Source organism: Limulus polyphemus, unplaced genomic scaffold (assembly GCF_000517525.1).
Source record: "Limulus polyphemus unplaced genomic scaffold, Limulus_polyphemus-2.1.2 Scaffold252, whole genome shotgun sequence".
In the NCBI taxonomy this organism is placed as follows: Eukaryota; Metazoa; Arthropoda; class Merostomata; order Xiphosura; family Limulidae; genus Limulus; species Limulus polyphemus.
In genome coordinates, this window is record NW_013665862.1 from 452564 (window position 1) to 471360 (window position 18797).

The 18797-nt window shown below is 33.7% G+C and overlaps 1 protein-coding gene across 2 annotated transcripts in view; it reads right to left on the reverse strand.

The window, feature by feature from the left end:
- Nucleotides 1–1765: 1765 nt before the first annotated feature.
- LOC106478810 overlaps nt 1766–18797 on the reverse strand; it is a 33814-nt gene continuing 16782 nt past the window's right edge. For both annotated transcript variants that reach the window (XM_013939380.2, XM_022382480.1), the window contains exons 3-4: nt 3692–5898; nt 1766–3261 (exon numbers count right to left, since the gene is read on the reverse strand). In XM_013939380.2, coding sequence (XP_013794834.1) covers nt 3727–5898 — 2172 coding nt within the window. In that variant the 3' untranslated portion in view covers nt 1766–3261; nt 3692–3726. The remainder of the gene's footprint in view (nt 3262–3691; nt 5899–18797) is intronic.

Here is an 18797-nt window from a genome sequence, read left to right on the forward strand (position 1 = left end):
TCAGGAAAGATGATTGGTTACAAGATTGAAAGCACCTGGTATATGACACGTCATCAAACAAATGTGATGTTTGTGGGCCCAAAAAAATGAAGATCCATTGTGAAAAACCTAGGGATCTGAACCTAGTGCCACCTTCGTGATTGTTGGAATGGGTAATAACCAGCCGGCAGCTGTCAAGAGAGAAAAAATTGTTCCAAAGCCTGACGAACAGCCAGGAGTTTGAGTAGAGAACTCTCATCCATAGACCAACAATTCAAAACCTCCTGGTGTTCCATCCATGCACTCCCAGCCCTGAAGGGATGCATCCATGAACAGGTCTTCTTGGGTACCACAAACAGGTGAGAGTAAAACCCCTGTGAACCTAGTGAGCTGGTTCAAAAGCCTGTTGTGTGATGAGGTCCTGAACCAGCTCTGACAGATGCTGCCATGTCAAGGGATCCCAAAGAGAAGGGGATGGAACACTGGATAATGGAGGAAGGAAGAGAACATGGATAACGAATCCCTCCAAGAACACCTTGTTAACCCAGACACTGGCAAGAAAAGGTTTCCACAGATGAATGAAATTCAATAGACAAGCCTCCACTGGGTCTGAACAGACCACATAGTCACTGGTACTGCTGTTGGGAAATTGTGCATCATCGAGTAAATCGTCAAACCATGGCACCGTGGGAGGGTGGGTTAGGAATCAGTGCTGTGCTCAGTCATAGTCACCGGTACTGCTGTTGGCAAATCATGCATCATCAAGCCATGGCACCATGGGACAGGAAGGGGAAAGTTGGGGGACAGGAATCAGTGCCATGCTCAGCCCCGACTGCGACAACGAGTTACCAAGCTAGTAGTTTAGACTGTCGATGGGCTGAGCCCACTCGCAAATCCAAAGACACAAAAACCATGTCTCAAAAACAGTGTTATATGGAGGTCCTTCAGATAAGGAGCCTGGAGATGGATCCGCGCCAAAACCACATCATGGGCCAAGGGGTCCCAACAAAAAACAAACCATGTTTGAAGTAAAAGTTGAAGACGACAGATGAGTCAATGCAGAAGGATGAAGGGGATGTCAGCAGAAAACCTCCTCAGGGTTCCTATGAATAGCCTCTGTTGCCCCCCCAAACAAGAAAAACTAACCCCAACAATTGTTGGTCAAGAAAAGGAAAGTCCGCCCGATGGTAAGTAAAGGCAGACTGATCCAAAGTGGGACAAGGCATACTAGCACCCACTCCCAGCTGAGAGGCAATTCGGTCTGTGTGAACCCTAATCTCGGGGGGAAGGGGAAAAGACTAAACAGGGTCAGGAAGTTTCATGTAAGAGGGAAGGTCTAAGGCCATAGGAAAAAGGTGTAAGAGACAAAACATCACATACCTAATAGATAAAGTCTGAAAAGACCAATGACGGATGAGCTGAATCATCAGGTAGTGAAAAGAAGGGCATGGTAAACTCCGGTTGAGGAAACAATCAAAATTGTCTACAGCCTGGCCTGGCCCAAAAGGCTAAGGAGGAAGTGGGGCAGAAGTAGGCAAGTGAGGTAGGTTCACATACCGCTCAATCTCCCAGCGATTGAGCGACAATATACCCCCAGCATCAAATACTGATGAAGTACCTGAAGTGGTGACTAACTTCGGAATTCATAAGTGAGAAACAAGAGGAAGTAATGCTTTATTAAAATATTAACTCCACAACTGTAAAGTGTTGGAAATAAAGTTAAGAAAAATATGAAAAATTAAAAAAATAAACCACTTTGAGGTAACTAAATATTGTAAAAAAGAACATCTGAACTTGAAAACTGCCAAACGAGAAGTGATAGTTCGGTTGTGGCGTGTGGAGGGAGTCACATGCGTCATGTGATATTATTGCTCTCCTATTGGTGTAGAGGTGACGCATGATGATTTGCATGAGAGACGTGTTGGAACTTTGGATTCCAACAGAGGGAGGATGAAGGTTTGTGGCATGAGTTTCTGAAAAGAGTTTGCATATAGAGGGCAACACAAAATGAAAAAAGCTAATCTTGTGAGAAGAGGGAGAGTACTTTATCAGAATTACAGTGTTTAAGATACGAGTTCTTTTGAAACCTGGTGAAGCAATATGTTGAAGGAAAACAAAAACAAAAATTTGGGTAAAGATTTAGAGAAAGTTTTATGGCTAAATATTAAAAAAAATGGAGGGAGAAAGGCACAGTAGGAAAAATACTCTTGTAATGATAGTTTCAGGGGAATATTAGATTCAAACAATGTAAAAATGAAAAACATTTCATACATGGTAAGAAAAAAAGATTTATAACTAACATATTTTCAGTATGTTTAGATCCTTGTATAAATATATCACTTATCATCTTCATGTCCTTAGTTACAAATACTTTTTACCTTCATTTGTGCATTCAAATACATAAAAGTGAGCTTCTACGATTTAGACATAAATTTTTAAATATGCACTTATTCCTCTAATCCCTTCAGCTATTTGTAAACTTCACATAACATAGGACAGAAAATAAATCAATCTGGATTCAAATATTAATAATGTAACAGTAACAATGAGCAAGTTAAGTTTTCTTTTATTACTCCAATGTCACTGAATTCACACAAAAAACTAGTTAAAATTCAATTTACAAAGTAATTTATAATACACAAGCACTTACTTACATACATATAGTTTTGGGCTTTTTTTTATTGAAGGTTAGTTGAACAACAAAATAAGTGCAAACATTCAAATTGTACAAGTATACTGAATTACAAAACATGAAATGCTGGTCTTGTTGAGAAATAAATCAAGTAATAATAAAGTAAGTTGCATTATTTTCTAATGATAGTTAACTTTACAAAACAAATAACAATACTTGTCTGTAAATGGGCACAAGTTATTTTGGTATTTGTCATAATCTCTAAAAGTATTCCACTTAACATTTTGATCACATGAAGAAAGTAAATCACAATTACATGAATTCTGTTCATGCCTTAAAATGTTTAATTTTTCCATGAAATAATAATAATCATTTCTATAGCCTCAACCCATAAAATTGTAGAAAATAGTATTAGACTTTGAACCCAAAGTAAGGAATGGTGCTGATGTCAGCTGTTAGTTTTATACCTGTAATCACCTAAACATCAACAGCCAAACTGAACAGCTCATTTGCAAGCTTTACCATGTCAGACTCGATTACATCAGCTCATATTCTTAGTAACTAAAACTTGCTGCTTTAACTGCACTATACATGTATAGAAGCTTGATGATAACTTCTATTTTCTTGAATACTTCAAATCATCACTCCTCCTGACAAAATTTGAAAAGAAAAAATGTTAGGCATTCTTTAGAAACATGGATCAATTATCACAACATTGTTATTAACCATAACAAATCATTCATAGATCTTTAATAACTGTCAAGTAATGACATATTAAATGCCATTACACCAAATTAACAGTCTTATTAACAAAGTCAAGAAAAATCTAAAGTCTATTTGTATGCATACAGATAAAAATTCCGCATGTACAATAATGTGTGAGCATATTAAATCTACATGTAATGCCATTTATGGTGTATGAAAATATTCGTTATTTTGGCCAAATATAAAACATATCAGAACTTTCCAATTCTTTGGACTCTCCTTACAGTTTACATTATAATTAATGAATCCAGTTTTGATTAAAAAAGAAAGGCTCTACACATTTAAAAACCTGGTAAAACTATAAAGCATAAATACCTGATTATACAAATATATATACACGGGAATAACTATCACAGGACAGCTTCATCTGAAGCAGCTGCTGAAAGACGATCCAGAAGGCTTTGAAGCTGGTGTTGTAGGTTTTTGGAATTTTTCTCACCAGCAATCTGGAAGGCAATCTGCTTTGTCTCAAATGGCTTTTCAACTCCACTGTCTAACTTCCAGTCTTTGGTTAGATTTAGTCTCTGCTGACAGAGATAAGCGGCAGCACTACGAGGAAAGGGCATATCTCGTCTGTTTTCCTGGGATGACTTCACTGGTTTTAAGGGTATAGAGAGGTCTAGAGAGTCAATGAATTCTTGTTGTCTCAAGGGGTCTCCTTGAAATGTACTGTTATGTAGGGGATCAAACTCACTACAAATACTATCAACTTGCTTTGAATGTATGATTTGGTCCAAATTTTCTACAACATTATTGTTAAAAGAAATTGTTTGGTTATTATAAACATCTTTGAACTGAGAAATAGGAAATGAAATTCTGTTCTGATGAACAAAACCTTCCTTTTCCAATATTGGCTGTGTTTCAAAGGACTTGTAATGGACAGGAGAGCTACACAGCAATGTGTCAAAATCCTGTGGTGAGTTAGAATTGTTAACATCTGATAATGCTATAGTAGTATGATGGTTAGATGTGCAAAGAGGTGGAGTTTGAGCTCCTGAATCTAAAGAGTGATGACTGCTTAAAGATAACCTGTGCTGCATTGAAGTAATAATATCATAATGTCTAACATCTTCTGGTTGAGTTTCTAGAAATGTTGAACTGGAGAAAGAGTTTGTTTTTTTTACATTCTGGTTACCTGATATTTGGCTAGAATTCAATGTAGGATTCCTGTTGTCTACTGCTAAGAATACTGGGAGGCTTTGTGATTCAGGATATGTCTTTGAAAGTTGCGATGTCAATGTTGGTCTGCAAAGTTGTTTATATCTAGGATATGCAGTAAACTGTTCCAGAGATTCACCAAGCTGTTTGTTAAGTTCTTTATTTTCTTGAGTTAAAGCCTGGAGAGCATTCTCAAGCATTACAACTTTAGCTTGCACAGTTTCTAGTTCTATCTTATTTGCTTGTAATGTAATGTAGAGTTCTTCCTTCTCATCCTGAAGCTGTTTCATGTCACTCCTGAACTTTTTCCCAAGTCCCTCACCTCTTTCATTCTGTATTTCTTCTAACTGATGAACTTTAGCATGTAAAACTTCATTTTCCATTATACAAGTTATAAGCTGTCTTTGAAGTTCCAAAATGTTTGTTTCATTAAGGATAGAAGGTATTTTAAGCTGACTGTTTGCTTTAGTAAGAACTGTTTTTGATTCCACCAGTTTTTCTGGCTGACTGTTTTTAGTTGAGAATCCCAATCCTGCAATCCTATCATCTGGGCATTGGTAAGTTTCACTGCAATCAGTTTTAACATACTGAACATATAGTCCATGAATACGCAACTCCAAGTGATGTTTTTCCAATAATGCAATTTCAAGTCTTTCTTCAAGCCACTTCCTCTCACTTTCTAATTCTTGACAAGCCACTTCCAGCTGCATTACCTTGTCACATAAGGATTTTTTTTCTTTTTCAACTTGTTTCAATTTCATTTCTATATTTCTTTTCGTCTCGTGGGTGGATAACATATCATGTTGGTATTTCATTAAATAATCTTTGTCTTTTGTATTATGTTCTTCGCTTAAATTATCTAGCTGCTTCCTAAGCATGAGCCCTTTTTGGTTAATAATATCCAGAAGTGCTGTAAGTTCATCATCTGCCTCTAACATATTACTGTCACTTTGACTTTTTTCTCTTTTTGCACATACCATGTTAAAAGTATCAGTAACAAGTGTTAGACTACTATCTTGACCATGGTCACGACAGTCTGAATCCAAACCACTGTCTTGCTTATTGTCACTTTCCATTGTTAATCTTACTTTTGAATCAGCAGATACATTGTTTAGAATATCTGAAGAAGGATGCACAGAAGAAAAACAATGTGGTTTTCCTAATTTTAGACTACTGCTTCTAAAATGTCCAGAGCCACAGGTAGGAGGAACCTGTTGAACAATCTCATTAATAGTATACTTTGTTCTGTTTCTAGGGGCTTTTCTGCATTCATGATCACATACTATTTTTTGTTGGATATTTTGAAATGCTGTAGCAAAACTGCCTTGAAACTCTTCAGTAGCTTTCATTCGTTCTCGCAGCTCCTAAAGGGAGAGAAAAATTACTTTGTCATGTATGAACAATGTTTCTGCTATAAAGGATGAAGAAATAACAAAAACAACCAATATAACTGCAATCATTTGAAGTTAAACTGACTGAAAATTAGTAGCTTAAAAGTAAACAGCTTATATCTGCTAATCACATTTTATAGATTTAAAAAGATTTGAGTAAAAACTAACAGTGCAGTCTTTATAATGTAACTTTAAAAATATAATCTGAATGTATTCTTATAGTCAAATATATATTAATTCATCCTCAGAAATAATAAAGGTGTTATAACTGAATAATAATATACATGGAAAGTAACAATAAAACTGTATCCAAAACACAAAGCATATTTTGCTAATAACCACCTATTTTATAATTAGTCAAATCAAAAGAATCTGTATTTATATTTCAATAAACTTTATCAAACATATAACAGATTATTGAACACAAGAAATGCAATTCATTTACTCAAAACATTTTAAATGACAGCATGTTCTGAAAAACCAACTCATGGCACACTGCTGTGAATACCCAAGGTTGCTTATAGCAAACACAAGCTACTACCTTACCCCACTAAACTGTACAACACAACTATGTTTCATATGTATTGTATATATTCTTCTTCATGGTAACCACATTAATATGCATATAAATGTCAAAATGTTTGTAATGATTAAACAGCTTATTAATTGATTACATACCAGAAATTATTTTGAACTGTGTACATGGCTCCAGTGATTTTATACACATTGTAAAAAAACAAATTCATGGTGCTCAGGATTTACAAACTATTAATAATAAGCAACAAATAAATTGTGGAATATTTTTACTATGATTTACTAAAATATGTATATTTAAGCAAAGTATTTTTCATCATGTGTTATATGTACATTCAACAATATTATTTATAATAATTATATAATATTGCACAGGTGTTTTCAGTTAATTAACCTAGAAGTATTTTAGGTTGACTAATTACTGTAGTAATCTGTTCATGCATACTATGGAAAGCTAGAAATGGAAGCTACAATACTAATATTGTAGGAAACTACAATAGAAAACCACATAATTCTCATAATGTTATTATTTTTTTCATAATAAAAAATAGATATAGAAAGATAAAAATATATTGATAGAGATAATATAATTTTGTCTGTGTTTATATGTAGGTGTGTGTGTGTGTGTATATATACATATATATAATACTTACAACACATATATGTACATGCGTATTTTCAATATATTATAGTTAACTTATATTAAATGCTTGTTTCTACTTATCATCTTGAGCATTACCTAAGAATCACATGAGCATACAGAACAGTCTTTAAAAAAAAACATCTTACCTGAAAATGTAATATTATCAGTTTCTCTTTTCAGCCCCCAAAACAGTAAACCTTTTTCTAAAGTTCTTAGAAGTGTTTATTTTTTTTTTACTTCTAACAGATATGATGACTGAAAACAATTTGTGTTCAATGCATGAAACTCTTACATGTATATACTATATTTTATCATAAAAATATTGTAACAGTGCTTCCACAAAATAAACTTTATGTACATAATGTTCAGTTCATGACATACTGGAAAAGGGTAAGTAATAAAATATTATACTTGTCAAAAATAATCAGAAATATTCAGCTAATCAAAAACTTCCAAGTAGTCATGGTGTCTGCCATGATGTCAATCCTCCTTTTTGGACACTTAACTTTACTTAGTCATTTCTAGTTTATTCCCTGGTTAAGAAAGGTCCACCTTTTGAAAGGGCTCAGGTTATAGAGTTTTGTCTTTTATACTTATGTATTGTATATTCTGAATAATTTTCAATTACTTTATAATAATATCTGCATAATTCTATTAGTCTTCAATAATATTTCCAATAACAGACCAGCCATCTTAAATATTATCACACTTAAATGCCGGGGATTTAATTATTACAAAGAACTACAGGAAGAGATTTAATAGCTAGAGTAATATATCCAGTACTTAGTCAGCATATGAAACATTTTCCTTTCTACAAGTGTAACTTACAAGCAAGAAAGTAAGAACTACAAAAAACTCTGCTTTAGACTACATCTATACGTTTTAAAAATCTTCAGATTCGAAAAAAGAGACATGATTATACTGATTAAAAAAGTAAAAAACAACAACAAAATGCATCAGTAAAAAATGCTTGGATAAAAAACAAGGATAAAACGTCATAAACATTAAAAGTCTTTATTATATTATTTGTATTTAAAGTAAAACTACTAAATGATCACAGTTATGTGTTCATATATTTGTATTACATCAGTAAGTCAGGAAATGTGAATAAACAAAATTTAATACATGGAAAAATACATATATCCAAACAGAGCAAATAATAACAGAATATTTACTTAATATTTCTTTAACTAAAACTGAATTTGTTGCTTAAACCTTGATGGAGCAAATTACATGTTAAAGCTAACTTTATTACCTTTCTTTTGTATACTTGAATAAACTAAAGCACTGAGGCATATCTGGCTTGAGTACTAGAAAAGTTCAGAACACTGCTGGAAGTAAGCCAGAACTAGTAATGAAAGTACACCTACATATCACCTCCCACACAAATTAAAATTATGGACAACAAACAGTTCACTCTAAAACCAAAAACATGCAAGCCATTATTTAAATAATAGAAATGACAGCATGCCTGAAAGCCAAAAACATTTAAAAACCTTCTATTCTATAATTACACAGCTAAACTTCTGATAAGCTCCACACAGGACATGTACCTATATACACATGTACTATATGGAACAGAGCTGCACTGACAGCCTTATCTGTAGGACTTGTTCTAATAAGATTAAGCACAGAGAAGCTCTCACCTATTTTCAGTAATTCAATATACAGTATCATGTATACTTACTATCAATGTTGATTTTTCATAGTCATGCTTGACTCAATAATTATGTGTGTATATATATATATATACACACACACACACATTAATTTTTGTGATCTTAATAAAAATGTAACTCACATTTTCAATGACATTAATTCAAACAAAATGAAACCTTATTTTTTTATTATAAAAGAAAGGAACTATCTATGAACACATAAGCTCTGACAACTCATAACTACCTCACAAGGACCACATTCTTGGAAAAAATTTGCCCTGACTCTCCAGGCAAAATTTCAGATTTTCCATAGCTGCACAAGCACACAAATGAAATACTCATGTTTAAACTTTTATTCAGAATTCTACCTAACTACTACCATTTAGCTTGTAATCTGTTTTTAAAGGAAAATAAAAAACCTGAACAACATCAGGCTACATCAACACACAAAAGATTTTCAAACAAAGACATTCTAATTTGATGGTAGACAATAAAATGTTGCATTTTCATTCATATAAGAATATTCTGTCTAACCTATTATCACATATAATGAATTAGATGGTTAACAAGACATACAATAAAACAGAGAACTAACCAAGACTAAATACACAAAGTTAATACAGCATGTCCAGGATTTTCTTTCAGAATCCCTTCTAAAAGAAAGGATTTGGTGCTAGGGGCAGTCAAGTGCCAAAGGTGCAATATTTTTCAAATGGTACAGTTTTATGCTTATCTAGCTTTTTCACACCAAAAGTTATCACCTTGAAATGAAACCCTCAAAACTACCATACATGTATGGGGGAAGTTTTGAGCTTAGGGGAAGTTTCCACCTGCATGCATATACAGGTTCTGAGAATAAAAAAAAGGGAAGCTTCACTATTTTCCCTATTTCTTTTAAGGTTTCAAGGTCATTTTTCAATTTTCCCAGACTTCTTGATGCCCCCTTTTTTTAAATTTGACTTTTACAGGTTTTGGGCAACCATACACCCTGATTTTCTAAGATCCTTAAAAAATAAAGTGCATATACCTGCTGAAAAAATAATTCAAATCAGCTTTAGCAACTTTAATTACTTTATAGATAGATTCTGGTTCACTCTAATATAGTAATACATGTTTTGATTATTCATAGCTTGCATGTCACACTCAACAAAACAGCTATTTTTTTCAAATACTACTAAATTCACACACACATATATCTTTTAAAGCATTTTTTAAACTACAGTAGACAGAACTGAATATTTTTGCATACTGTAGGTAGCATTAAAATACCATAAAATGTTCTTGGCAGAGATTAACTTTTTAATGTTTCTTAGGTTTAAAGAAAAAAAAGTAAATGAATATATAACTATCACTGAGCAGAAAGACATTTCATTTCCAATAAATGATTTAAAAAAATACAAGATGTCTTCTAATGTTAAGTGTAACACACACACACTCATATATATTCCTGTATATAAGATATATATAGAAAACATATATAATCAGTTTGAAAGATACATTTTAAGTACAGGGTGCTTAAAAAATTAGAATCAAACACATCACTGTTGTTAATCTGAAACAAATCATCTAAAGTTCAGTTTTCACACATGAACATAAATATTCTTCCACAAAAACAGGTTTATTCTGTCTCACTATCTATAAAATGCAAACCATGAATTCTAAGTCAAGTTTTTATGTATATCTATATATGAAGTAAGTATTGTAAATTAAAGTTCTTAAAAAATCATATTAAAACTAAATCAGCAACAGAAACAAAGGAGTAGAAATTCCTGTTTTCTCAAACTACTGAACATAAGAAAGTTAACATTTTCCTAAATTGAAAATGGATTTACAATATTACTTACCTCCGCTGACACTTTGACTATTTCTCGATGTTAGCTTTGCCTATCTAAGCACTGGTCTCGCATGCTCCAGTTTTTATATATCTCACTTAAATGCCCTTGGTAATATCTAACTTGCAAATTACTCCACCTGCATCAATGTACCCTCTATACTGACACTGTATATGAGCACCTCACTCAGATAATGTAATCACTTTTTCAAGACTTACACCATCCCAGTCACTAACACTGGCTCTTAGTGAGGAGGAAGGGCGGGGGAGTGTCAGCAGAAGTATGTATTATTGGAAATACATTTTCAATTTAGGAAAATGTTAACTTCCAAAACATACTTACCCTCCACTGACACTTTAGCTAGAATCCCACAATGAGAAGGTGAGGGCAGTGAGGGCATTGTCCATACAGAAAGCACCTGTATAGAACAGGGATATAACAAGATAAGAGTGGTACCCAAGTGGGGAACTAAACTATGTCCAGAATGGGTATGCTCTTCACCCAGAACTTCATATTGATATCAAGGGTGGAACAGTGCACGAGTAATTATTATAGGCAAGCCCCAACCAGATAACCAAGGTTCCACAACTCAATGTTGGAATTAAGGGGTCATGGTCCCTATATCCCATGTTGGTGGCTAGGGCAATTGGACCGCAATGTGATATATAGATATACTTTTGATTTGATCCCAACATGTAGCCATAGAGTGATGTGTTCTGAACCACCAAAATTACGATGAGAAAGTAAGCAACACCAAAGTAGATGAACTTTTTCTATCACCTGAAGAAGTCTGAAAGGCACCACCCCAGGCTCGGAATGATGCGATCATATATGCCACCATGCCAGGCTCAGAATGATGGGATCATATATGCCTTACTCAACCAAAGGAACAGCATTCATCCAGTCTGGATTTATGAACTTTCATCCTCACTCTCCAATCGAGTGGGCAAGGAGCATTTCACTTGCCCCTGGAATTATGGAGAGAATGTGGAAGACTGTGTTCAACCAAGGACCTAGGATGGGACCACTTTGCGTTTGGAATTATGAGGAGATAGCGGACCTCCATCAATGAACAATATACAACCCAACATTGTTCATAAGAAGAGCCAAGAAATCCCAACCGGATAGTGTAGGATCAAATCTGAACCAGTATTACAAATAGGCTCCCGCATAGGTCAGTGTCGCTCCTACCAACATTTGTAAAATACATCCAGGAATCCGGGTAGGAGGGTCCTCAGCTTTGCCCTCTTTTACAAGAGTGGAGGAACACACTCAAACACTCTGGAGGAAAAGCCTCTGTCCACCACCCCAGCGACTAGAAACTGGATGTGGTAAGGACTCCCTTAACAAGGACTGACCCAAACAAAAGAAGACGAAGCTAAACCCAAGTAAAAAACAGGTCAAAACAAGATATGGTGAACACGTTTGGTAAAGTGGGTACAAACTCCTTGTGAGGCACACCCCATGCAACTGTAGATGTTAAACCCCAATGAGCTGGGAAGAGTCATGGTGTAGAATGTTGGACTGAGGATGCCTCAATAAAGATAAACAAAAAGGAAGATGCAGAGGTGGACTCACATGAAGAAACTGCAAAAAAGGAAATCATGGCTAGGCCACCAATCTAGGCTAGCAACATCTTGCAAGTAAAGATCGAAATATAGCCAGAACTCTAACAGTAACAGAGGAAGTGATGGAAATTCATAGATGTGCAATCCCATCCAAGCCTGAAGATGAGGCAGTGGAGATTCCAAAGTTTATAGTTGAGTAGCAATAAGTGGCTGAACACTAACAAAGGAGACCCAAAATGAGAACAAAGCTATCAGAAACTGCACAGTGGAGAATCCATTGGTTCAGGAGAAAGAAAGGACTGAGACTGACAATCTGCTATGAAATCCATAACCCAAGAAAATGGCAAGCCAGGAGGATGACATGATTGGAATATGCCCTATAGAGAAAGAACCAAATTTAAGAGACCACTGGAATTGATGAAACATCTCATGAGGATATTCACCTGCAAAAGATCTACACCTTGCACTACTGCTTGTTGGACAGCAAGAAGTCCTACATTATTGATGTAGAATGAAGATTCATCCTCCATTCATAGCCCACAACCCCAGAGATACAATCTTCCCTGTAAGTAAAAGCCTGACTGCCCATTCAGCCTGGAGCTGGATGGGAGGTTGATGAGCTAGGCATAAAACATGGTGAAAAGATTTACAACCCAGCAGAAGACATATGGTGCTGATGCTAGATGAAAGACTAGATCCCTGAATTGCAGAACCTGATCCCTGTATACAAAACATAACTAAAGGCAAGATGAATTCACTATGCAAATGTGGAGAAATGCCTCAGCAACCACAAACTTGGGCATTCATGAACCTGGTGAAGAATGTCAATGTAGGGTGAGAAAGGACTCCATTTTGGACTGGGTAGAAACAAAGAATGGGTTGAGATGAGAAAGAACAATGATCTTTCACGAATCTCCCCTTGTCTCAGGTACAATAAATAAACAGGAATAAAATCCTGGAAGAACAGGATCAACTGTCACTACCACCCCCATGATCAGTAACTCTGATAGCCATGAAACACAAAATCCACACCCCACTGGTCAGAAGGAGGTGGAAATACCACAGGGTGAGAGGATAATGGAGGTAGAGAATGGAATAGAAAGACCAACCTTGATACCAGAACCTGAAGTGCCTATGGATCTGCAGTGAAGGAATACGTGTCCATCATTAATTGTAACCTCACTCTAACTGATCCCCACGCACACACCTTGGTTGATACCGATGCCATTGGTGTCAGTTGGCTTACATTCAGTGTCAAGATAGAGGGGGCACTGACGCAGGTGGAGGAATTTGCAAATTAGATATTTCCAAGGGCATTTAAGTGGGGTAAAAAAGTCTGAAGCATGCGAGACTAATGCTCAGATAAAAGCAAACATTGAGGAATAGCTAAAGTAAGTATGTTTTGGAATATTTTTTAATGTTTAACACACTTTATACTTTATTTATCTGAAGAAATATGATTCACTGAAACACGATGGTTAGCCAGGCTAAAATTGAATTAAATAAGTGTGTCTCAATCCTCTTCAAAAAAGTGCACTATCAAACCAATTATCTATGTAAAAGTAATGAAACTGTATCATTAGTGTAGAGAAGAACCACAACTTTTGGTCACAGAATAAAACAAAAACTTAATGAACACAAGTAAAACCCAGGAAAAAGTGGAGGATGAGTTATATGTACACTCACTGACCAAAATATTAGAAACCCCTACCTATAAAAAAAGACCAGTCCTCATTTCATGTTTACACAAAGTAGGTATTTATATGTTAAGAGATATCAAACCACCAGAAGACTATAAATATAGACAGTAAATATTACAAGCATCACTTCTTATTATAATGAGAAAGATGAAAGATTCATTGAGCTTTGAACAAGGTGTCATTGTTGGAACTTAATTGGCAGGTGTATCAATCTCAAGCATGGTCAAGCTAACTTGCAAATCAAAGGCTACTGTGTCTGAAACTATACTGTATGGTTATTAGGTCAAAAACTTCATCTAATAAGGGAAAGTGTAATCAAAAGAGAGAGCTATCAAAAAAGGATAAGAAGCAAATATCAAATATTGATTGGTTTAACAGACATTTAACCATTTAACTCAATAAACAAAGAGCTGTGTGAAATTAACTTTGGTAAGTGTGCCCTCTTTCATAAACAGGCATGGGTTTCATTAAGTAGAAAAATGAAAAGATTCAGATCTTTTACTAGTTGCTCCATATACACATATCTGAAGTTTATTGCATTTTTCACTAAGCTCTTCCATTTAAGCAGGGGCTAAAGGTTATTTCTATATATGGAAATGGAAAGAAAAATTACATAAAAATCAATAAAAGTGTTGTTTAAAGCAAGACTCCTCTCAGAGCTAAACAGAATAGAAAGTTGAATTTTTTTAAAACATTTTCTTTGCAAATTACACTAAATAAATGTTGCATGATAACAAAATATCAATTCATCCTTACTGAATCAATCTATACACACAGTCTTATATTAAAGAGAGACCTTTATTTCAATTTCTTTTAATTTTATAGAATCAAATAATTTCTCAACCTCAAACACCCCTAGAATCGTGAATAGGGATGTAGGTAGATTTAGAAATATCTGGATTGCCTAGGACAAACACAGAAACTAAAGGTCACGTGAGAGTCTAATATTATTTTTGATTAATTCAAAGTTGTTCAGCTTAATCGATTAGTGTAACAACTCATGAAAATAATTAGTAATTGAAATAATTTCCAATTATACTAAATCTATTACGTATGTGTATATAATAGTGTATCTTTAACTTAAAATATTGCTTATTTATTCATTACAAGCTACAAATATTTCCAGTGTTACTTAATGTAAGATTGCTTTATAAAAAAACAGATTATGCCATGTTAATATTCATTTTTCTTTATTTGCTAATAAAGATTTTACTGCTAAATAGCTTGCTCATTTAACTGTGTTTGTCAGGAAGTAACTAGACAAAAACTAGTAAGAGTTTAACAATATGTAATACCATTAAGTCCTTAACCTATTTACAACTAGCTCTAGCAAGATATGAAGAGGAAAAATTAAAGTCTGAGTGTCGTCCTGTGCCACTTAAACATATACGCATTATATTTGTAACATGCACATCTACACACACTAAATATTTACATTCATGTTATAAATAAAAATTAAAAGTGACTAAATTTATGTTCAGTCATTATACAGACTGTGAAAACTATTTGTCAGAAAAAAAATAATCATATAAGAAAGTGTGATAACATAAAATGTCATTCACTAGTATTCTGAGGAAGTTAGTTGTTTTTGTTTTTGGCACTAAGTTACACAAAAGGCTGTCTATGGTCTGCCAGCACAGAAATTTGAACTCTCGATTCTAGTGTTATGAGTCCATAAACTTACCATTGACCCACATGCTGACTGCAATCAGTGTTTTTTTAAACATTTATTCGTATAACTGGACAGAAAATTAAATTCACAGCAAATGTTTTTGATATCAAAATATCAAAGTTATATAATTATAAAATAGATTATCCATAAATAAATAGACATCCAAGTTAGTATTTTTAAGATCCAGACTGTCAAGACTAACGTGGTTATGTAGGCAATATCAGTATGTATTAAAAGCTATTCCGTTTCTAACATTTCCAACTTTTTGTTTACAGATGAAACTTCTGACATCAATGCAAATAATATGAATGTCAGAATACCCATTTCAAATAATTTTATAAAGTCAAATCTAAAACATTGTCTAGCTCTAACAGTAAGTCCAAACAATTCCTCACCCAAAAAAAGTAAGTTAACAACCTTAGGTTTGACAAGGTATAATAAAAGTTTTATTTTTAATTCTATATCCAAGAAAATGTTAAGACAAAACATTTAGCTTTAGAAGTTCCTTCAAATTTTCTATCTTGTTAAAAAAAAGTTTTAGAACCTTCATGAGAAGTGTTTGCTATATCTTTAACTCCTGCTCACTACAAGTTGAAAGAGTAGTCTGAAAGTCATTAGATCAATTGGGACTGCTAAAAACGTATGTGTAGATGTATATGATGGATTAGTAATAAATTTTGGCAATGTTGAATCAAATGTCATTGTAACTGATATTTTGTTTTACCAAATCAACTGGACAATCACTGAATCATGTTTTTTCTTGATTTGTTATTAATACATTTGATAAAGAGAGTGACAGAAAACTGGTTGAAGATTTCCTCATTAAATTGAATACTGGACTCCTCTGTTGCATATTTTAGTTTTTAAAGACTCACTTGAGGAAACCATTAACATCATCAGCATTTTAGAAGACTAAGTCTGTGGCTAAGACTATTGTTTCATTCAATGGTATGTTAATATATAGTAAAGTGGCATCAAATCCATTCCAGAACACTTCATGATCAAACTGAAGATCTTTGAAAACTCAATGCTGCTCTTAAGTGTGTGCTCTGAGGAAGTGAGAAAGATGTTTAAAAACTTGTGAAGTTCTAATTACATGTTCTTATGTTAGAGTCAATACTTCTGAGTGGAATACCTTCTTTGGGGTTTTTAGATTAACTACATATTAAGCTAGATATGGTGTGAACTTCAAAGCCAAATTTTTACCAAAGTTATGTCATTAATAATGCCATCTTTAAAGAATTCAAATTGGAAAATTTGCTTTCAAACTTCATGCAAGCATCTCTTTTTGCATGTCAGTACTATTAAAATCAGAGATTGAGATTGTTTTTGATCTGACACAATAGCAAAATAAAATCATGATGTTTAATGCAATTTATCATATGTTAGAAACCAATGCAACATAAGACTAAAAATATTGGTTTATGTTCATATTGTTGTGTTTTTTTCTGAATTCTTTAACTCAATTAAGCCTGGATGGGTGCATCTAACCTCAAGGGCAAAATTATACAACTAATTAAAAAATTATAGAAAACTAGCAAACCTGTGGGCATGTGAACCACATTTAAAGGACCACTATAATGCATATTTAGTGCATGAACTATTATTTAGCACTTTTGCAGTTTAATAATCATTGCCACTATAACGTAAATTTAATTTCTTTAACCAAGTTACGTGCAGTAATTAGTAGGCCTACTTATTTACATGCTCTAATGTAATTAAAAGCCAAATTTGGAGTCTACTTTCAGGGAATCCCTATAAAGGTGTTTTTGTGAAATACCCAGGTTTCCTAAGGAGTTGGGTGAGAAGTTTTACATTATATCTTTGTGCAAACCTTGGGGCCGAGTTAGAAGTTGACGAGTCCAGTAGTTTAGGGGGAGTTATGTGATGCACACACAGACACTGAATCTTATTATATGGATAAATTTGTAGTGATTCTTCCACATGTTAAAATAAAAAACTTCAAAATTTATTCAATTTTATACATAAAAAAAATCCATGAAAACTGTATAGTATGACACTTTTAGCACCCTAGAAGGAAAGTCAAAAGTCACAATAGTTTGAACAAACATTATATTGACCTGGTAACTTGAATACAATTGTAAGTTTATCACAGTTTCTCAGCCTCAGATGTCATTGTGTGGTGTAATTGCCTATATCTCAGCTTTGATAATTCATAGGCTAGTGATCTAAATGCATAATAAAAACTTTTTCCATTATTTTTAATTGTACAAACCAACATGTTTTTCAGTTCAGCAGAGATTGGAAAAAAGTAATAAAAGTTTAACTTGGTGATATGTTGGTAGCAAAAAAATGTTTGTGTACAATTTCCAGCAAAATTATATTCATGATCTTTCTTTAAAAGCTTGCTTTATCCTTTTATACTTCATAATTATGATGTTGCAGTATGATAGAGAAAGAAGTGTTTTTTGTGGAATAAGATGAGGCAGGCTTAGTTAACTCCTTTTACACTTGACTGTATCAAATCTTGTTTTGCTGACAAAGATGCTGTGTTAGACCAAGTTTACATAATGCCTTACAAGTCTAACTAAAAGTTTGAATGGAAAAAGAAATGTAAAATATATGTATATAAATTATCAAATGGGTTTGAAACTTATTAAATATATTAAATGAAACCTTTTGACTAACAATTTAAAAAACATTTCATTTGCTTATAATTTTGGGATCATACACACACCAGTGATCATAAATATTGTGTATCACACTGGTAGTTAGAACTCTACCTTCAATATATACAACGTGTACATTACACATGCTGTATAATTTTCCAACTTGATTGAATGACTTTTGAATTACCTCTTGAGCCTATAATGGGAAGGAGTTAAAAATAAAGGAAGCTATTCTCACAAAGGAATTAGAGCCTTCCCTCAAGAAAAAGGAAAATGTAAAGGAACTTGTTCTTAAGCTATAGAACTTTGCACACAAAATTTCTTGGAAAAATAACCAAAGGTTAGACTGTTTTATTCTATCTTGTCAGAGAAAGCTAACCTGTAATTTCAAGTATATTAAAATGCAACCACAGTTAAGATTACCATACAAGTTACAACCACCTACTTCTAACACAGATACAAACTAGCAAGCAGCAACATGCAATCAAGTTCCACAATGATAACCAATAACCTAAAATATACATCTGCAGAACTTTAGAAGTATTAAACAAAACCATATGTATACTCAAGATAAATATGAACATGAATGAAGTTAACAGTAAGATAAGTTAAAATGTAAGTCAATTTATAATTTA